This window comes from Leuresthes tenuis, unplaced genomic scaffold (genome assembly GCF_036924035.1).
Source record: "Leuresthes tenuis unplaced genomic scaffold, fLeuTen1.0.hap1 SCAF_18, whole genome shotgun sequence".
NCBI lineage: Eukaryota > Metazoa > Chordata > Actinopteri > Atheriniformes > Atherinopsidae > Leuresthes > Leuresthes tenuis.
The window spans coordinates 19623205-19645412 of NW_027325372.1; the positions used below are offsets into that span (position 1 = coordinate 19623205).

The following is a 22208-nucleotide window of genomic DNA, read 5'->3' on the forward strand; positions in this document are numbered from 1 at the left end:
GAAATGCATACCAAAGTTGGCATTTACTCATTGATCAAAGTTTAATTCTAACAAGAGATGCCGGAAGAAAGAAGCTCTCCAAGAGAGCAACACACATTTCTGTCAAATGAATAACGGCGCAAAGACACAGAAGACCAATTGAAGATGAAATTTATTTAGTGAAAACTGTTCACTTCTTTGCTGCCTCCTTCTGGAGCTTCTTCACCTCGTGCTTGATGATCTTATTTCTCTGCACAAACACACAAAGTGCAGAATTTAAAAAACACATTCAGTGACTGCTGCCGACACTCTCCGTGGCACAATAATATTGGTGATAACTGTGTCCAGGCTTTCCACACAGACTGAACTAGACAACGTGACTTTACAACTATGCCAACTTATTTTATTTCATAAAATAAGCTCTAAACTAGGAAGAAGCTCAACATGCTTTACTCAGTAACTTGTCTTGCATCAGTGAAACCGTTTCTGTTGTACTTACCATCCTCTTGGCCTTCATCACCTTGTAGCGGTCGAAGTCCGACATCTTGGCCCTCTGCGAAGACAATCGGAGGAAAAAAAGTCAGCGACACAAACATACTTTTGCTTTTTGTCTAACTCGTGTCGAGCCCTACAGACTTTTAGTCAAAACGGAATGAAATGTGACTTAAATCCATTTGATTGTGTCACTACTGTGCCACATTCTGTGAAAAAGTTTCTCGGCACATAAATGCTGTTCCAACATTGTTCGTATACTTAATGGATTTATCCATCATCTTCACAAAATGTCATAAAATCTCTCCTGTTCATTTAGAACAGTGTTTCTCAATTCCGGTCCTCATGACCCACTGCCCTGAATGTTTTCCATGTTTCCCTCCTCCACCACACCTGATTCAAATTATTGGCTCCTTATCAGGCCACTGCAGAGCTTGATGATGAGCCGATCAGGTGTGGATGAGGTCATGAGGACCGGAATTGAGAAACACTGATTTAGAAGGAGCCCTGCGGTCCTTTTGGTACCACGTTGAGAAATATGACAGTTTCTCTCAACGCACACGCGGGTGCCCAAGTGTGTGCTGGTTTGGTATGAAAATTAAACCATTCAGTAAACACCTTCGCACCCAGGTTTTCAACCAGCACATTATCAGAAGGCTCTCCTACCATAAATACAGACGGAAACCTGCGAGTTTGAGCATATTTGCCCACAATGTCTTTAATTCGGACAAGAATACGGTATTTCAGAATGTCTGAACCGATTTTGTTTTTAAAAAAAAAAAATCTAAATCTAGTTTTCAAAATAAACATGGTATTCAAATAAATAAGACAGACACACACAGACACACACACACACACAGAACACTTCTAATTTATTGATGATCAGAAACTGTGACCAACCGACCTTCTGTTTTGCCTCGATCTTCTTGGCCCAGCCGCTCTCTGCCCACTTCTCGTTGACTTGGGCCTTCTCCCAGGCTTTCCTCACAAACTTCTGGCGGGCACTGTGAACCATCACACACAGTAAGCACTGAGACTAGGGGGTGTACGTCATTAGAAATGTTTGTATAGAAAGCGGATGGCAACAGCAGGCAGAGGCAAAAAATTGCAGCAAAGTCAGACTACAGCAGCCTTTGCCCAAAGAAACGCTTATTAAACTGTATCCACTTAAAATTCTAATCAGAAGATGTGTGACCCATCTGTGTGGTTAACCCTTCACTTTCACATGAAATTTAATGTAAACCAGCAGCACAAAAGTCCATAACTTTAATTAGAAAAAAAAAAAATACTGTTGTGCAGACCCATTCATCTTTAAATAACCGACAAAGAACAGAAACATATAGAGCATCGGTCCTATGTTTAAGGGATGGAAAAGAGTTATGATACCAAAACATTTTGATGAATAAAATAAGCCCTAAAAAACATACAACAAACACACTTGCGACTGAACAAGGTTTAAATTGTCACTAACGATCACACTCATGAGACAACATAAACAAATCAGCTGGTAGATCAGGTGAGAACTACAAGCTCCATCATCCTGTGAGGTCATGCAGTCGGTTAGAGAGCTTTTGGTTTCAAAATCCTGCGAAAGCCTCCATCTTGTCTACACGTCAGGAGCGAATTGGGCTGCCAAACTAACCAGCATGCTTTATTTCAGACTAAGTCCCTGTAGATCTTGTTTATCTTAAACAAATCTTGTGTTTCTTTCTAAGTAACCACTTACTAATTACAACTGTTAGCAACTGAAAGAACCAGAGTTAATACCGATGTTGACATAAGCAATGGCACCATCATGTGCAATTCTATTAAGTAATTTAAATTGCACTACCCAATTTAATAGTATAATCTCGGGGATACATCCAATTAGGATTACACATCAGCCTGCAGACATCAGGATCCAAACTCACCTGTGAGGTACTTTGATGACATAGTCTGTGAGCTGCATGCACTTGAAGGGCAATGATTGCCTCTTCACTCCTGTGCAGGGACCATCAACAAGGGCCTGGCAAGTACAGAGTTAAAAATAAATAAATAAGCATATCATCAATTTCAAAATACGACTATCATTTATCAGCCCAACATTTTTAAAACCACTCACCCTGTTTTGGTCAATAACATCGACAATGGCCACCAGCTTGCCAGCATGGGGTCCGAAAGAGACGTAGGCAACTCGGCCGATCTCAACGAAGCGGGTGAACACCTGGGACGGACACAAGACAGGAGCGCGTTACAGAGTAGTGCATCTGAAAATAAGATAGACTGCCCTGTGTCTGAGCAGCTGCTAACGGCACAATCTGAATGTACTAAAATTTTACATTCAAGAAACTGTCAGTACGTGACAACGGAGTACGCTCTCGTTATGAAGCACACACGGTTTGTAGCACAGCAACGACTAGCTATCGTCACCTAGCCTATTTTCATAACATTGTACGAGCCTTTTATACATCAGAACTGTAGAACATTGAGCTTAAAATGACTCAGGCGAAGTGAACCCAAGCGCACTTTATAAAGTGATGTTATTATGATGTTAAAATGTTATTTGGACATAACTGAGGAACTACTTTTGCTTCAAACAACCGGCGGCTCGGCCTTCGCGGCCTGATTAGACCACGTTGTGGTACGGCGAGTATCCGACAATATGCTATAACGTCGTTAAAACCTATAATGAATGTACGAGACTTTATAGAACAGCGAACGGGTATGAGTATAAGCACGTTAGCAATACGTTTTAACATTGTTTTTCTACAGCGACCAGATAAATGTTTAGAAATTAGACTTGGAAAAGTCTACAGCTCTCATGGCGAACTCACCATGATGGCAGTCCGGGAGCAGAAAGGACGTTACAGCTTCCGTCTCGCGCAAATACGGCTTCCGCCTTCACGTTGCACATGCGCAGTAATCATACGCCAAAAACATACCATAGATATCAGCCTAAATGTTCTTGCTGTTAAAACTGTTTTAAATGTGGAAGCTATCAACAAAGTAATCTTCATATAGTGTTGAATAGGTGTGAATATGCAATGGGGGGATTTATAAAAACTTCTGCGTCACATTCTTTTTTTACCTTCACAGAACCTCTAAATTGTCGGAAATAAGTTGATTTACTCAACCCCAATTTAAAACTATTAATCATAAAAAGTAAAGAGGACCCGTTTTTACAGAGATTGTAACTTAGCAACTCAGTAAAACAGATCTATATCGAAATTATTACTAAATTGAGCTTGTATAGTAAAACCAGAAAGTCAACATAGTTTCTATTGGGAACATACATAATATTTGAAAATCATAACGTCTTATTGGTCCTTGAAGGCAGCACAGCAGCTGGGTGTGGCGCAAGTGGAAATTTAACAGAAACCCTGACAGCGGAAGTCAGACTTTTCCGAAAAGACAGCAAGGACTTCAATCCTACCGCTGTGGTAACTAACTTTTTTAAATTTAAATTTATTCGATGAGCGTTATTTACACAGGATATTTAATCACCATATGTTACGTTTAACTTATTTATGGCCGTTTCAAGTCAGTGTTAGCGTCAGAACTATTTGATAACATTTTGGTAAGATTTCTTAAATAATCGGCGTGCTAAGATGGTTTGTTAGAACTTTTCTTTGAAATGTTTTAAGGTGAAATGGAAATGTGGTCGTTGTTTTTAACATTTGAGACGACTTTCACGAGAAGAGAAGGGCTGAGGGACCGGAAATGTGTCGACTCGAGCATTTAGAGGAAACAAAGGGCGAACTATGTTTCTGCCGATTTCTTTAGTTGCGTAATATGTTGTTGAGCTGTGAAGTAAATAATAATTTAAAAAAAATCTTCTTGATTTTAAAAACAAAACGAACAAAAAAAAAACAAAAACAAGACTGGTTAAAACCAGGGACAAAATAGTTTTCGAAAACGTTCCATTTTCCAAATTTCCAGCTTTATCGTAATGTCAGTGCCGTCGATCCAGATGTAAATATCAATCGACAAGTAGTTTTAACAATTTATTTTGTTTTAGATTGCAAGGAAACATGATGCCGAAGGATCAACTGCAGTGTAACTCGTAAGTACCAGTTTCCTGATTTACTTCAAACGTGCTTGGTTAATATAACACGCGGTGTGATGAAACCACACACGGGTGATGGAGGTGAGAGGGAATTTCATGTGTTTACTTCAAAGTTGGGCATTAAAAAAAAAAGTCATTATTAGTCAAAAGTTATTTTGACTGAGGATGCTTGCCTCCACCCACAACCAACAGCCCAGTAAATTCAAATTACGTAAAGTTACAGTATGGTTCCCAATGTTGTGATGTAGTGGGAAATGTTGCCGTTTGATGAAACACTGGATGAGACTCCTTTGCACAGCCAGTCATTTTACCAGGGCTGGCCCTGAATTCTATTTGGGGAGGCCCCCCACCTTCGCCTGCTGCCGGGCTTGTAAAGCACCTGACCTGACTCCGATCCCTGGAGGAGGCGGTGGGTTTGGAGAGTGGCGACGATTTCGGTAGTAACCAATAGAACAAGATTGTGACTGAAATTAGTTTTGCCCCGTGAACTGATTGACTTCACCTTCAGAGGATAGGTTGTGGTTGCTGCTTCGTCAAGTCAAAAGAAGTCAGTTGAGGGGATTCAGGCATCTGATTCAGATGTCTACTGGATGATGCTCTTTGGAGGTTTTTCCAGACATTCCCATTCGGGAGACTCAGAGTTTGACCCATTTGCCCTGGGAATGCCTCGGGATCTCAAAAGAAGACTGCTGAGGAGAAACATTTAGAATAACCTGCTCAACCTGAAAACATCAGATGAGCACAAGTGACTGGATGCGTGAATTATGTGTATTATGTTTATTACGTGTAAAGGAACGCCCTACTCTTGTCACCAATTCGCTCCCCAGAGGGCGACGTTGCAGAGCTCTCCGAGTCAACTTATTTATTTTGCTTTTCCTTCTCCTTACTTTTTTGTGCCGAGTTAAGACAAACCGTGTTAACATTATTTATGATCGGGTGATCTTACTACAGCTGAGAGAGCGCAGTCACTTGGGACTCTTCACCCCGAACACGCTGGAACACTACCCAGAGCTGACATGCTATGCTGGCTCTAAGGTACGCCGGCCCCCGTTAGGGAGCTCACCTGACAACAACAGGCCGAAGCGGAGGCGCGGAAGACGGGGAGGAGTGGACCGAAGGCTTCGGCGCTTGGTTAGCAACGACAGGCAAACCCTTCCGATCATACTGTTTGCAAACGTTCAGTCTCTGGAAAATAAGGTGGACGAGCTTCACGCTAGGATCTCCAAGCAGAAGGACATTCAGGATTGCTCCATGCTGTGTTTTTGTGAAACCTGGCTGGAGGAGACGACACCTGACGAGGCAATTACATCTGATGGCTAGAACTTTTCTTTGAAATGTTTTAAGGTGAAATGGAAATGTGGTCGTTGTTTTTAACATTTGAGACGACTTTCACGAGAAGAGAAGGGCTGAGGGACCGGAAATGTGTCGACTCGAGCATTTAGAGGAAACAAAGGGCGAACTATGTTTCTGCCGATTTCTTTAGTTGCGTAATATGTTGTTGAGCTGTGAAGTAAATAATAATTTTAAAAAAATCTTCTTGATTTTAAAAACAAAACGAACAAAAAAAAAACAAAAAACAAGACTGGTTAAAACCAGGGACAAAATAGTTTTCGAAAACGTTCCATTTTCCAAATTTCCAGCTTTATCGTAATGTCAGTGCCGTCGATCCAGATGTAAATATCAATCGACAAGTAGTTTTAACAATTTATTTTGTTTTAGATTGCAAGGAAACATGATGCCGAAGGATCAACTGCAGTGTAACTCGTAAGTACCAGTTTCCTGATTTACTTCAAACGTGCTTGGTTAATATAACACGCGGTGTGATGAAACCACACACGGGTGATGGAGGTGAGAGGGAATTTCATGTGTTTACTTCAAAGTTGGGCATTAAAAAAAAAAGTCATTATTAGTCAAAAGTTATTTTGACTGAGGATGCTTGCCTCCACCCACAACCAACAGCCCAGTAAATTCAAATTACGTAAAGTTACAGTATGGTTCCCAATGTTGTGATGTAGTGGGAAATGTTGCCGTTTGATGAAACACTGGATGAGACTCCTTTGCACAGCCAGTCATTTTACCAGGGCTGGCCCTGAATTCTATTTGGGGAGGCCCCCCACCTTCGCCTGCTGCCGGGCTTGTAAAGCACCTGACCTGACTCCGATCCCTGGAGGAGGCGGTGGGTTTGGAGAGTGGCGACGATTTCGGTAGTAACCAATAGAACAAGATTGTGACTGAAATTAGTTTTGCCCCGTGAACTGATTGACTTCACCTTCAGAGGATAGGTTGTGGTTGCTGCTTCGTCAAGTCAAAAGAAGTCAGTTGAGGGGATTCAGGCATCTGATTCAGATGTCTACTGGATGATGCTCTTTGGAGGTTTTTCCAGACATTCCCATTCGGGAGACTCAGAGTTTGACCCATTTGCCCTGGGAATGCCTCGGGATCTCAAAAGAAGACTGCTGAGGAGAAACATTTAGAATAACCTGCTCAACCTGAAAACATCAGATGAGCACAAGTGACTGGATGCGTGAATTATGTGTATTATGTTTATTACGTGTAAAGGAACGCCCTACTCTTGTCACCAATTCGCTCCCCAGAGGGCGACGTTGCAGAGCTCTCCGAGTCAACTTATTTATTTTGCTTTTCCTTCTCCTTACTTTTTTGTGCCGAGTTAAGACAAACCGTGTTAACATTATTTATGATCGGGTGATCTTACTACAGCTGAGAGAGCGCAGTCACTTGGGACTCTTCACCCCGAACACGCTGGAACACTACCCAGAGCTGACATGCTATGCTGGCTCTAAGGTACGCCGGCCCCCGTTAGGGAGCTCACCTGACAACAACAGGCCGAAGCGGAGGCGCGGAAGACGGGGAGGAGTGGACCGAAGGCTTCGGCGCTTGGTTAGCAACGACAGGCAAACCCTTCCGATCATACTGTTTGCAAACGTTCAGTCTCTGGAAAATAAGGTGGACGAGCTTCACGCTAGGATCTCCAAGCAGAAGGACATTCAGGATTGCTCCATGCTGTGTTTTTGTGAAACCTGGCTGGAGGAGACGACACCTGACGAGGCAATTACATCTGATGGCTAGAACTTTTCTTTGAAATGTTTTAAGGTGAAATGGAAATGTGGTCGTTGTTTTTAACATTTGAGACGACTTTCACGAGAAGAGAAGGGCTGAGGGACCGGAAATGTGTCGACTCGAGCATTTAGAGGAAACAAAGGGCGAACTATGTTTCTGCCGATTTCTTTAGTTGCGTAATATGTTGTTGAGCTGTGAAGTAAATAATAATTTAAAAAAAATCTTCTTGATTTTAAAAACAAAACGAACAAAAAAAAAACAAAAAACAAGACTGGTTAAAACCAGGGACAAAATAGTTTTCGAAAACGTTCCATTTTCCAAATTTCCAGCTTTATCGTAATGTCAGTGCCGTCGATCCAGATGTAAATATCAATCGACAAGTAGTTTTAACAATTTATTTTGTTTTAGATTGCAAAGAAACATGATGCCGAAGGATCAACTGCAGTGTAACTCGTAAGTACCAGTTTCCTGATTTACTTCAAACATGCTTGGTTAATATAACACGCGGTGTGATGAAACCACACACGGGTGATGGAGGTGAGAGGGAATTTCATGTGTTTACTTCAAAGTTGGGCATTAAAAAAAAAAGTCATTATTAGTCAAAAGTTATTTTGACTGAGGATGCTTGCCTCCACCCACAACCAACAGCCCAGTAAATTCAAATTACGTAAAGTTACAGTATGGTTCCCAATGTTGTGATGTAGTGGGAAATGTTGCCGTTTGATGAAACACTGGATGAGACTCCTTTGCACAGCCAGTCATTTTACCAGGGCTGGCCCTGAATTCTATTTGGGGAGGCCCCCCACCTTCGCCTGCTGCCGGGCTTGTAAAGCACCTGACCTGACTCCGATCCCTGGAGGAGGCGGTGGGTTTGGAGAGTGGCGACGATTTCGGTAGTAACCAATAGAACAAGATTGTGACTGAAATTAGTTTTGCCCCGTGAACTGATTGACTTCACCTTCAGAGGATAGGTTGTGGTTGCTGCTTCGTCAAGTCAAAAGAAGTCAGTTGAGGGGATTCAGGCATCTGATTCAGATGTCTACTGGATGATGCTCTTTGGAGGTTTTTCCAGACATTCCCATTCGGGAGACTCAGAGTTTGACCCATTTGCCCTGGGAATGCCTCGGGATCTCAAAAGAAGACTGCTGAGGAGAAACATTTAGAATAACCTGCTCAACCTGAAAACATCAGATGAGCACAAGTGACTGGATGCGTGAATTATGTGTATTATGTTTATTACGTGTAAAGGAACGCCCTACTCTTGTCACCAATTCGCTCCCCAGAGGGCGACGTTGCAGAGCTCTCCGAGTCAACTTATTTATTTTGCTTTTCCTTCTCCTTACTTTTTTGTGCCGAGTTAAGACAAACCGTGTTAACATTATTTATGATCGGGTGATCTTACTACAGCTGAGAGAGCGCAGTCACTTGGGACTCTTCACCCCGAACACGCTGGAACACTACCCAGAGCTGACATGCTATGCTGGCTCTAAGGTACGCCGGCCCCCGTTAGGGAGCTCACCTGACAACAACAGGCCGAAGCGGAGGCGCGGAAGACGGGGAGGAGTGGACCGAAGGCTTCGGCGCTTGGTTAGCAACGACAGGCAAACCCTTCCGATCATACTGTTTGCAAACGTTCAGTCTCTGGAAAATAAGGTGGACGAGCTTCACGCTAGGATCTCCAAGCAGAAGGACATTCAGGATTGCTCCATGCTGTGTTTTTGTGAAACCTGGCTGGAGGAGACGACACCTGACGAGGCAATTACATCTGATGGCTACACGACCCTCAGACAGGATAAAAAGCGGCAAGAGTCGCGGAGGAGGAACGGCTGCCCTCGTCAAACAATACTGGTGTAGCGACTGTAAGATCATCTCAAAATCTTGCTCTGAACAAGTGGAATATCTAACCATGAATCTAAGACCTTTCTATCTGCCCAGAGAACTGCAATGCATTATTGTGAGAGCTGGATCAATGCTACAGCAACATCAGAAACGCCTTCTTAGCTGAACCAAAACCCCACTTTGGAAAGTCTGACCACCTGGCAATCCGGCTCAAACCAATATACAGCAAAAGGCTTAAGACAGAACCAGCCGTGGTCAGAACCCATAACACCTGGACTGATGATGCACGTGCGCGTCTGGAGGGCTGCCATGAGGCCACTGTTTGGAGCACCTTCAAAGAAGCCACAGATGACATTCACGAATACACAGAGACTGTGAGTGACTACATCTGCTGGTGCACGTCCATATGTGCACCTCCCAGAACCGTGCGTCTGTTCCCAAACCAAAAACCTTGGTTTAACAGGGACACAAAACAGGGACACAAAACAGAAGCTCAGGGAGGCCTTCAAGTCAGGAGATCAAGCGGAGTATAAGACAGCCCGGTACGAGCTGCAGAAGTCCATCAGAGCATCAAAAAGGGCCCACTCCTAAAAACTTGAAGATCCCTACCTCAACCACAACACACGCAGTATGTGGCAAGGAATCCAGTCCGTCACAAACTACAGAAGAACCACAACTACCACAGACCCCCGAGATGCCACGCTCCCAAACAGCCTCAATAACTTCTACGCCAGATTTGACAGGCTGAACACAGACACAGCCTCAAAAACCACCTGCAACCCCATGGCCTTTCAAGTAACGCACACAGGTCCTGAAGGCTTTGAAGAAGGTGAACCCCCATAAGGCTGTGGGAGCCGATGGAGTTTCTCCCAGAGTCCTGAAGACCTGTGGGGAACAACTAGCCGGTGTGTATACTGACATCTTCAACCTGCCACTATCCCAGGCCGTAGTCCCCCGTATTTTTAAATTCTCCATCATCATACCAGTCCCAAAAAGTCCGGACACACCCACCTTAAATGACTTCAGGCCAGTAGCACTCACATCAGTCGCCATGAAAAGCCTCGAAAAACTGTTCCTGAAACACATCAACCACGCGGTCCCGGACACTGTCGACCCCCTCCAGTTTGCCTACCGCCCCAACTAATCAGTGGATGATGCGGTAGTGATAGCTCTACACCACACCTGGAAGGCCGCAGCACGTATGCAAGGATGCTTTTCCTGGATTACAGCTTTGCCTTTAACACAATCCGTCAAGGCAAACTGACTGAGAAGCTGACAAACTTCGGCGTCCCAGCTCCCACCTGCAACTGGATTCTGGACTTTCTCACAGAAAGACCACGGGTGGTGAGAATGGGAGGTAGGGTGTCTACCAAGCTCACAGTAAGCACAGGATCCCCACAAGGCTGCTGCCTCAGCCCAAAACTCTTTACCCTGTACACCATGAATGTGTCTCCACCCAGAATAACTCCATCCTCCTCAAATATGCGGACAACACCACCATACTGGGGCTCATTAAGGGGAGGGATGAGTCAGGGTACAGGACCCTGGCTAATAATATTCTTGTCTACGGAGAGGAGAACGACCTCATCCTCAACACAGACAAAACCAAAGAACTGATCCTGGACTTCAGGAAGAATCCTCCCCCTCTCAGGGCCCTGATCATCAAAGGGTCTGAGGTGGAGAGGGAAGACAGCTGCAGATTCCTGGGAATGCACATCACATCTGACCTGAGCTGGACCAGTAACACCACAGCCACGATGAAGAAAGCCCAGCAAAGGCTCTACTTCTTCAGACTGCTCAGAAAAGCCGGTCTGAGCTGTCGCCCTCTCACCCAGGCCTACAGAGGACTGATGGAGAGCATCGTCACCGCAGGCATCACTGTCTGGTATGGCAACACCACACAGGCAGAGAGTCATAAGGACTGCGGAGAGGATCATAGGGACAACACTTCCTTCCATGGACCACATGTACAACCAGCGTTGCACGAAAAGAGCAGAGGGAATAACTTACTTAATTTATTAAATCACCCCCGTCTTCTTTTATATTGAACTCGCACATGAACAGTACCCTCTTTTTTTTTTTTTTTATAACTTTGCATATTTATTTAAATTTTCGTATTGTTCTTTTTAACCGACTCGGAGTGCCCTGCACAAAATTTCCTACGTGTGTGAGCTGTGGTTAATGCACAAATGTCAAATAAAAACCTTGAACTTGAACCTTGAATTCTGTTTCAGTCCAGTTCTGCAATGGCAGCAAGGTATTTCAACACGTGCACGGATGCGGCGCTACGGCGGTAACTATAAATCGGCAAAGGTGAGCAACAATCCGCTTGTTGTCCAAAGTCGAGTGAAAAGAGAGAACCTGACGTATTGCTGGAATATAGCAGGAACACATTTTCATAGAATACGCTTAGACTTTAAAAATGAATTCAGTGCAAATAGAATCTGTCAACAGAGTGCCTGCAGACAGCGTTTGGGGTGAAGAATGGGAGTCAAGAAGATGTGGAGCAGTTTTCGGGGGTTTTACGAGCGCTGGTTGCATTCGATGTGTGCTGTAAACAGTTTGGTGGAAACTTAAAGAGATCAGGTGACGAGCCTCCCGGAGGAAGAAGATTTGCACAGCAAGCGTACTCGATCGCTGTCGTTTTCTCGTGAACTTTGCACATCTTAGCAATTTTCACTACTTTCAATTTGTCTCAAAGGGGGGATGTTGCCCTTTATTTTCACTCCAGTTGGCAGCTTATGTCAAAATGTTGGACCCGCCTACACGTGTTTGCGCAAGCTGCGGCCTGTTTCCCCTGACGCCATCTTGTTGAGGAGACATCGCACGCAAGCAGAGAAGTCCTTTTTTTTTTTTTTTTTTTTTTTCTCCCACCAAAGCCCAATAGCCTTCTTGTGCCAATGTGTATATAGTTGTACTCAGTGCTGTTACTATTATTGCTATTGCCACTTAGTTTGCGGGGACGCTGGAGCCTATCCCAGCTGCTGTTGGACGAGGAGGCGGGGCGCATGCTTACATGCGCAAACTCCACACAGAAAGGCCCCAGCTGGGATTCGAACCAGGAACCCTGTTGCTGTGAGGTGACGGCGCTAACCATCACATCACCGTGCGGCCGTTACCATTGTAAATGTTGTTAATTTACATCTGCATGTGTCTAGGTATATGTGGTGTGTATTGGTTCATATTGTCCTCTTTGTACTGTATTACAGCTGTTGACTTTATTAACGTGCTTTGGTGTGTGTGTATGGCATGTGCAACTTAGAGCCACAGCCAAATAATTTTAAAAGATTGCACTTGTATCACTGACATGACAATAAATGTCTCGAATCTCTGATTCATTTTTTCTATCATTAGCAAAGACAGCGTCGGCCTAAGTTTCTAGAGTTACATCGAGTCTGTTTTTTGGTGCTCTTTATATTGAAAGCACTGAAAAACAAGGTGTCAGGCCACACAGGTAGGTACTTTAGGTGGTGACTGTTTGCGATATTTGCCTTTGAGGCATGAGGAGCCAACCCCGTAACAAATGGTTGGAAAGAACGTTTGTGAGTGTTGCTTACAGAACCAAAAACAACGCTAATTGAAGTATAATCCACAAATGGCATTTCGTTTCATGCTTGCGTGTTAAAATGAAGTGGATTCATGGAAATTTGGAGTTTCAGGGTGTAAATGGATTGAAGAATGTGCCACAAGACGGATGTTGTGCAATCTCCAGCACTGGTTGGATCTGGATCGCAGGCATTTAAGGGCGCCGTTTCCACCGAGGCAGAAGAGACAAGAACGAACAGGTTTAAACAAGTAACCACAGATGACGTATAAGTGTAAAGCAACAACAGCTCAGAACGTAGACAAAGCCAACACTGGCACACTGTCTCAGTTGAAACCTGAAGCTGGCAAGTTCCAAAGAGAGGAGGGAGAACCCGATAGACCAGACCAGACCAGTGCAAGACGAACATTCTTACTGACAACAGGGTGTGAGGAGACAGCAGCTCATTTCCTAAAGCATATTACCACTGAACACCAATAGAATAAATGTGATGCCATGGATTTCAGGAAGTTAAAAACAACACCAGGAATTGCTGTAACTTTGACACATAGCACATTGAGACTTGATGGATAATGGTAAAACACCTACAGGAGTGCAGAAGTAACCACGAGAATAGAGTTAAAACTTTCTTTTATTAAGAGCATTATCTTTTCTCTCTCCCAGGTTCCCATCTATGTCTCATTTCCCTCAGTGCAATGGAATAAGAGGTAGGCTAAACATTTGGGCCTCATCTTCAAAATCATTTTATATTTTACGTTTTTTCCACAACTTCTCTGCGTGCTACGTGTTGTAGGTACCGACTACCTGAAATGGATGTCGGTTACGTTGTCCGAGCTCAGGCGAAAGAAGTTCAGCCTTGTGAGTTCACCTGGTGCTACACTGACAGTGGGACCCCTCGAGGACACCATGTACAAAGATAATCCGGCTGGGGTGAACGGATGTGGAAAATTCTATCTTCCCACAACGGTGAAGATGCAGGTTGTTGGCTACGTGGAGGGCACCCCGTACCCATGTGATCAGCTTGTTCTGTTGACATCTGAGGAGCAGAAGTTTTACGGCTACGATGGCGAGGAGCTGCATCTGGTTGCTTCCAGCCTGCAGCAACTACGCAGTGACGAAATTTGCTATCCAGCATCCAAGAGCTTTTACAGAGGGGAGGCTTTCAAAGACATGGTGAGTCTTTAGCTGGGCACATTCAGGGTTATAAGACCTTGGACTTGGGTTTTTATATCTTTGTAATCCAACTGTGTTTAGACCGATGACGACTGGGAGAAGGTGAGGCAGGGCCCTGTGGGGAAGAGGTTGGACGCGGAGCATCACAAACTGGTGGAGTCGCAGAAGTCCAGGCTCTTGGCCAATCTCAAAATCAGCAGTCAAAAGAAGAGGTAGACCTCATGTCTTCTGATCATAATTTTCTAGTTTACAGTTTTTGATATTTAAAAAACTTCAGAGCCATCAGTACTGTACGTGATCTGTTGATGTGACTGTTGCAGTTCAGACTTGTGCTGCGTTGGTATCTGATCCTTCTTTTCTCATCTTCTCTCCAGGTGTCATCAGAAATATGGTAAATCCCTGCCTGACAACGTCCTCAGTCAGCTTGTGCAGAAAGGTGGAAGTTGAACATGTTTAATATCTCGCAACTGTTAATGAGTAGGTATACTGTGTATACACACCTGTACAGGTTAAGGCTGTGAAAAAAATAATGACAAAGTGAATACGTCTGCTGCAAAACTGACACAAAACGACGTTTACATTATTTTTTTTTTAGGCCTGAATTCAGATGGTGAAATCCATTGTTTTTGTAATATACTGTTCTGTGTAGCTGTCACCTTTAACATTTCCCTGCTTCTCCAAACTGAGAGTGCTGGTTACTTCAGGTAAAACATTGATCATTCATAAGCACTTCTCACAGCAAATCCCACTTTAAAAACCCTGAAATATTCCCTGAAATCATCTGTAGAAAGAGTTCAAATACCAAGGAGTTGAGTTCTAAAAGAAAGGGACAATGCAATGGACTGAAGACAAAATATTTTTACATGCATAACCTTTTAATATATATATATATTTGACACGCATATATATATATATATATATTATAAAATATATTTACAAAGCAAAGGAAAATTGTTAAACTCCTAAAAAGGTGCCCTCATACTATAAATATGAATATTATAAAATAGAACTTTAGACTAATGTCTGTAATATACACTTGAAGTGTGTGTGTGCGTGTGGAGCCAGTCTTGGAAAATAAAGCACTCTGTTCCTGTGTGTTGTATTTTGTTTTCTAAATAAAGAAATGAAAGACATGAAAATAAAAACCCTACAGGCTGATAAGCCACAACATTAAATGAGTGTGACTCCTCATCTTTTCATAATAAAATTTTCTGCTGGGAAAACTTATACCTTCACATTCACGTAGATCTTAGTGTGATTTTTATTTTTTTTGCCACCTTGTGGTGCAGGGCACATGCAAGCGTTTGGTTTCTCATAATAGGATACACTTGGACTTTAAAGTTTCACAGAGAGATTCAACTGGAGCACCTTCCATCGGTTTGCATGGGGTGTTCGGTGGTGCTGACTCTTGACCTCGGGGCTGCCTGTTGCGGTTCTTAAATATCCAGTCACTCCCAAAAACTCCTCAGGAAGGGCTCAAAGATGACATGAGTTTGAGGTGTTTGCCCTGCACCCAAGTTCCCCAGATGCTAATCTAATGGGCTCTGAAACGCAAGCTCAATCCACAGAGACCCCTCCCACAACCTACACGGCCCAAAGGATCTACTCCTAACAGTCCAGTACGAGACACTCCCTGATGTTCTTTGTCCCTGACTGAACAGAGCTCTGTTAGTGGCATGAGAAGGAACACATCTGTGTTGGATTGTTGGTTATAATGCTATGGCTGTACCGTGTGCTATATAAAATATTTTAATACTTCAGTGCTATTGGCTAGATTTTAGAAACCTGTACCTAATGATAGATATTAACAAGAGCTTTTACACAGATGATGATGTCATCTGGCTTCAGCTTTGACAAAACAGGGTTCAGTCGCCTAAAAGTAAGGGTTTGGGACTATTCATGCTCTGCAGATACTTTGGAGATTACCTTTTACATTATTTGCACCGTCGGTGCCAGGATGTGACCTAAACCACTACCACACAAGAGTAAAACCATTCCCCAGCTAATGTAGAGTTACTGTAGTTTGCAGTCGTGTTAATGGTTTTACATATTTTCCAAAGCAGTCTCTGTGTACTTGAGTTGAGCAACTTGTAATTTCAGAGCCGCATTACTCACTGAAATCTAGAGACTGGAGCTTGTGTGTGCTCTTCCTGTGTCTCCGTTTCCCCGCCTGTTAAAAATTTGACAGTCTAAAGACTTCCTGCTCTTTTGCAATGTGAGCAAACTCGCCGTGCTGTATAAAGCTGTCACTGTTGTGTTCAGTGGGAGAATTACCATAAACAAGTGTGGTGTATGTAGTGTAGTGCTCTTATCGAAGGATAACTACAAAAATCTTTGCTATTTAACCACAAGTTTTGGCGAATCAACTTGGGAGAGGCACTTAGAGTCAGAGGGAAGGGCTGAGTTTGATTCTCGGTTTCATTTACCAGGAAACTACAATGGTGAGTAACAGAGATTTTTTTCTGTTATGTTAAATGTTATTGCTGTTATTTGTGAAAAGTCTACTTTTATAACTCAGTTATCATTACAATTCCTTCAGGCTGAGGAGCAGAACAAAACGTGAGTCAAGTGATTTACTGAAACATTAGTTTTGACATTCTGCTTCATAGTTCTCTAACAATGATAGATGTTTATCATTATAGAGAAGTTCTTCTCTATCTGACGGAAGAAGAGGTTCTCAGAAGGAATGCTTTCCTAATTATTATTGAAATGGTGGAACTGAGTAACCAGACTCGAGAAGACACTTCAGAGTTAGTGGATGAGGTATGTCTGATATACATCAGGTGTAACTCTAATTGTAATTTGAACATATAATGCCTCTTATGCAAGATAGAATATCATATATTGCTGTGTGTATTTGAACTTTACAGATTCTTCACAGCATCTTCTTTTTGGGAGCGATCAACCGTCCGAAAGTTTCCCCGAGAAGTCTTTTGGATGATAATAGAGAGATATATGATCACCTGATTGACCGTTTCCCGCAGCCTTTCAAACTCTACTCCTCTCAATTACCCAGACGAAGCCCATTTTCATGTGTGCTGGACATGGTAAGATTGTGTTTCGTGAAAAGATGATGAAATCTTTTCGTGTTAAATTGCACAGACTTACTACTTCAGCTTGAATTATCTTTACACTGAATTTAGGGATACACGTATATTGTTGCTGTAACTTTGCCCATGGTAGAATTAGTTTCCCCCAGTGGCTAAATTATGTCAAATAAATGGGATTAATAACAAAAAACGCACCTTGTGGCTTAAAAACTGACTGAGTACAGTACTATAGTAGGTGGCGCACACTACAAAAGGAATACAATGAGGTAAATATAAATCTGAACAAAGGCCTGACATGCTTTTGTTTACAATCACATCTAGCTAAACCCCATAGCCATCTGCAACATCTCTGAACAGCTTCCTGCTGAGAAAGCTGACTAGCAACTTCTTTACAACCACATTCAGCTCAAAAGGAGCACAGTAAGTTGTGTGCCTTTTAGATCACTTCTTTCAGCAACATTCTCTTTCTCAGAGGAAGACAAACATTTTTCTTTAAATTTGGACGAACACCACAATAAGACATTTTTAGTTGGCTTCTTTCATGGCATGGACAAAAAGCTGCATAAGGCCTGTATTTTCAGAGTCGGTTAAAGACCGGACCTTTTTTGTTTCAGAGAGGTTGTTCATGTTCTAAGGTACAAATAAAAACATGCACAATCTGTACAAGCAACACAACACACTTTGTTCCTCTTGATCTAAATGTTTTGCAGCGATGCTGCTGTTGAACGTCTCTGTGGAAAGCCGTCTGGACATTTAACAGAAAGATATGATCAGTAGTAAAGTAACTGATAACTCGTCTCAATAATGTCCCTCATAAAGCTAAAATTGTTACATCGTCAGTGTTTCCTTTTTAATGATTCAGTGTTATTCAGTGTATAACACTATACACTTGCATAGTGTTATACAAAGTTTCATTAAAAAATGTTTTCCTCTTTTTTATTATAGGCAAAATTTCTAATTTGCATTGTAGAGCCAACATTACGCACCTTTTTCTGTCAGTTAAATGTTTAGAACATAATTTGGGTGCTTGTATCTGACAGAAATACGATTAAAATGTGTCAAACTGAGCAAAGACTTGTTGACCATGCTTACATCTGTCCCCATGAACAGCACGCTAAGTCATTTCGATGTAGCTATTTAAACCCCAAGCGTGCCCAATGGTTTGGGTAAAAAAAAAACACTGACCTCAGTCAGACCGTCTTTAATTTGACTTATAATTCCCCAACTAAAGATTTGTAATCATAACATTATTTGTGACTGTTTGCAGATTGTCCAAGTGGTCGGACAAGAGAATGAAGACGAGATAAAAGGTCGACTGCGAACGCTCAGCCATCAGCTGATGCAAAATGCACAATTACAGATTTTGGTCTCCTCCACAATCTGTATCTCTAGTATAAACATCCCAGGTTCGAAGAGGTACTATGGAGTCTCCATGTCCACTAAAGGTCGTCCTGCTGGGCAAATTATCGTTGCTGCCTCCTGTTTTAGCTACTGGGATGATTATGTAGCTGATGCAGTGATGACCTACTGTCCGAATAAGAAGACGAAGAAGTCATACTTTGATAGAACCATCCAACTACCTGCAGAAGTCACGTGCCAAGCATATAACATCAGCAGCGGAAGAGAAATGGACCCTTGCAGATCATGTGGGAATCTTTTTGGCTTGCAAACACGTGCCGAAAAGTACTGGGCATATGGCAACTGTGCTGAAGTTGAAAGTGTGAGCAACTTGCTTAAAAATGAAAACCGCATTAGAGAAAATGTACAACCAAGACCTGAAGAGAACAGGCAGGGGGCTAATGACGATATTTTAATGCACCAAAACCGCATTAGAGAAAATGTACAACCAAGACCTGAAGAGAACAGGCAGAGGGCTAAAGACGAGATTTTAAAGCATCTTAGAAATTTGCTGAAAAATGAAGTCAGGTTCAACTGGGATGGTGTCTTCTACAGCCCAGAAAGTGTAAGAGACGAGGAAGATGAAACTGGGTAGACTCATTTGCTTGTTCATCAAGCTTTTAATTGCTTTAAATGGTTTAAATGTTTGTTTTTGTTTTTTCTAAAATCTTTATGTCACCTTCTGTCTGAAACAATAAGTTTTAAGCAAAAATTACAGTGATATAAATAGTTTTTATTTTATTTCCCACTGCCTAGACTATATATACAATTCTTAAAGAGGATATTTTAGTGGGGAGGGGCATTTTTTTTGTGGTTTTACTGTTTGTCTGAAAACATCTCTCAGCGTGTTTCCATGATACAAAATGTCAGGATTGTGTTTTTATGTGTTTTTTGGGTTGATAGTGACTTCAGACACCCAAATAAAACAAACAACATTTTTTTTTCATAATATGTCCCCTTTAATATAAAGCAGTGATACTTTATCCCTGTGGTATTTTGACCGAGGCACAAGTCACAAATCCTTCAGTTAGGTTTATGGTACAGTTTTACACAGGCTGTTTTCACCCTGCAGTCGGAAAATTTTCAAACAATGTTATAGAGGAGGACTTGCAAATGTCTCCAATATTTGATCCTGACTTTTTGAGGAAACGTTGCTGCCAGCTCCCAAGCAAAATCTCAGAAAGAACGCAGAGTTATGAAATGTATGAATATGCGATTTAGCCTTACTGGGCATTCACTGCGACTGAGCGTGTGTCCTGGTAAGAGATGCTGCTTCATTCTCTTACATACTCATACAACTAGTATTTGTATCATGGTTGTTTGGTGCCTTAAAATATGTGACAAAGGTTATTATGTCAATTATTATGTAAAGTGTCTTATAGCCAAGCAACTTTTTCACTGTGGGGCTGTTTAGATGTAATAAAGGGTTATGATTTGTTCAACTGATTGAATATTTCCTATTTTGTGTTAAATAAAACCATATTAGAAAACCACCTCTGTTTGGCCCTTGATGTCTTCTCATGTAGCCCCGAATGCTCCTGATCCTCACAGCCAGTCTTGATTCCATATGAGTTCCTGCTGCACCCGCTTATCTGCTCAAGACTCAACATACCCATCTTCAAATTCTCAAACCTGCTCAACCATTAATCAGTGGTGCTGGACCATTAATCCAATTTAGTTACTGAGACTGTCGGCACTCATTTTCATTCATGATATTTGTGCACATAGCTGGTGAATTGTTATCTCTCATTTGCTTCCTCCTTGTGTATGTATTGTCGACCCTGTACCAGCCGCAGAGTATGTGAAAATTGCACTGGACTGTAAAGACAAAACAAATACACACTTTGTGGTTCTTTAGTGGTAACTATGGTCAGATTCACTTATTTGTCGCATACATGAGAGTTTCCGGATAGAAAGCTACTTCTTGTAGGAAGTACCTGTGCTTTATACTTCAATCTGATTTGCCTTTTTGTTCAGAAGAACTTTTTTTTAACTCTTTACCTTACCACGTTCAACTGTGAGCTTTAGTTACATCCAAAGCACAAACATTTTGACACACAAAACATCTGGAGTTTATAAGGCACTGTGTAATCTGTTGGAGATTAAACCTTTCATAGAAATGGAGCTGAAATGAATGGTTGTGTTTCACCGAATTATAAACTATGATTGATTATTGTTAAGTTGGTTGTCATTCATGTTTCACAGTTCCACAAATGTGCGAATGCACTTCCGTTTCAGTACTTCTGCACACACTTGGTGGCGAAAATCACCCAACGCATCACAGGGACTCCACTACCTGCTATTGAAGACGTCGAGAAGAAGCGATGTGCGTGCCGAGCTCGCAGCATTCTCAGCCATTCCTCACATCTGGCCCATAGTCTACATATATCCGCTCACTGTTTGTCCGTGTTTAGATTTACATATAGCACACCTGTATATTTGACTACACTACATATGTATATTGACCCTCTGTATATTAATATAGCACATCTGTATACTTGTTCATACTACATCTGTATATTGCCCTTATGTACATTAATACTAATTCATTCCCATTGATTTTATACTGCTAAACTATTCCCACATCTCTATATTGCCATCATTTACACATGACTGCTCTTACTTACATATTGCATATATTGTATATACCGCACTTGCTGCACTCTGCACTTCTGATTAGATGCTTAACGGTATTTTGCTACCTTGCATTTATACATGTGTAATGCCAATAAAGTTTAATCTAATCTGATTATTACATAGAATATAAAGGAGTATTTGCACAGTGTTTGTTTTGCTTTTGTACAGCCATTCAGCCATTCAAAGAGACTAATCCAGTTTTGAACAACAAAATTGTTTCAAAAACCTGTCAAGGTTTCATGAACGCACAGCATACCATCGACAAATTTGTCTATAACTGCAGTAACCTCTGAGTAGTGACTGCTGATGGATCAACCTCTTCCGATAAGCATCTTGTTGAGTTAAAAAAAGTAAAAAACTGGATTTATCACCTCTTTATTTTTAGTTTATTCTCTCATTTAATGCAATTTCACTTGTAGATAAATCCTCGTTTGTTATTATAAAGAGGTGGACTTCGTTGATTTTCTGTAAATCCAATTTCTCCAAAAGAAGAAAAAAAAAACAGTACAGCTTCCATCGCCCAGAGGTGTGGTTATTGTGTCTCCGGTTGCATTCAAGGTATACCGAAATATCAGAATCAGTTCACAAACACGACTAAATAAAAGTGTCACGTGCTGCTATTACACACGTTACCCAGACGTGTGAACCAGGAAACGAAGAACGTACAAGACTGTGGTAATTTCAGACTGTTACACTCTACAATTGATAAATCCACTAAGTAAAAAAGCTGTTTTTAAAAAGTTTTTTTTTTACTTTAACGAGGTAAAAGTGAGCACATGTGACCTTTAAAAATTGTGCTCATTGTTATTGTTATAGAGCATATATTACTCTTGTAGTCTACAACGTTTGACAAAAAGCGACCACGTAGATTTAAATAATTTCTGAGCAAGTGAAGGCAGCACAGGGGAGGAGTGGCTAGACGTCAAATGAAATATAATGACGACGTTACAGATGATAAACATGTTCTGGAGAG

The 22208-nt window shown here is 41.9% G+C and overlaps 3 protein-coding genes across 5 annotated transcripts; 2 read left to right on the forward strand and 1 right to left on the reverse strand.

The window, feature by feature from the left end:
- Positions 1–133: 133 nt before the first annotated feature.
- rpl14 (ribosomal protein L14) lies at positions 134–3386 on the reverse strand. The gene is made up of 6 exons (XM_072370573.1): positions 3285–3386; positions 2573–2674; positions 2382–2476; positions 1376–1475; positions 479–532; positions 134–229 (listed from the first exon to the last, which is right to left on the reverse strand). Exons 1-6 carry the CDS (start codon positions 3285–3287, stop codon positions 170–172), a joined length of 414 nt encoding a protein of 137 aa, XP_072226674.1. The 5' UTR covers positions 3288–3386; the 3' UTR covers positions 134–169.
- Positions 3387–3832: 446 nt separating this feature from the next.
- Positions 3833–15325, forward strand: LOC140274626 (uncharacterized). 3 transcript variants are annotated; one of them, XM_072369989.1, is made up of 7 exons: positions 3833–3890; positions 4469–4513; positions 8003–8047; positions 13641–13684; positions 13771–14150; positions 14232–14362; positions 14525–15325. In XM_072369989.1, exons 2-7 carry the CDS (start codon positions 4482–4484, stop codon positions 14595–14597), a joined length of 705 nt encoding a protein of 234 aa, XP_072226090.1. In that variant the 5' UTR covers positions 3833–3890; positions 4469–4481; the 3' UTR covers positions 14598–15325. The 3 variants fall into 3 exon arrangements, with proteins under 3 accessions (XP_072226090.1, XP_072226091.1, XP_072226092.1); XM_072369990.1 differs by lacking the exon at positions 8003–8047 and having other exon boundaries at positions 3839–3890; XM_072369991.1 differs by lacking the exons at positions 3833–3890; positions 4469–4513; positions 8003–8047 and adding an exon at positions 6237–6280.
- A 1006-nt stretch (positions 15326–16331) lies between these two features.
- Positions 16332–20091, forward strand: LOC140275441 (uncharacterized). The gene is made up of 3 exons (XM_072370908.1): positions 16332–16913; positions 17021–17197; positions 18468–20091. Exons 1-3 carry the CDS (start codon positions 16770–16772, stop codon positions 19191–19193), a joined length of 1047 nt encoding a protein of 348 aa, XP_072227009.1. The 5' UTR covers positions 16332–16769; the 3' UTR covers positions 19194–20091.
- Positions 20092–22208: the final 2117 nt, after the last annotated feature.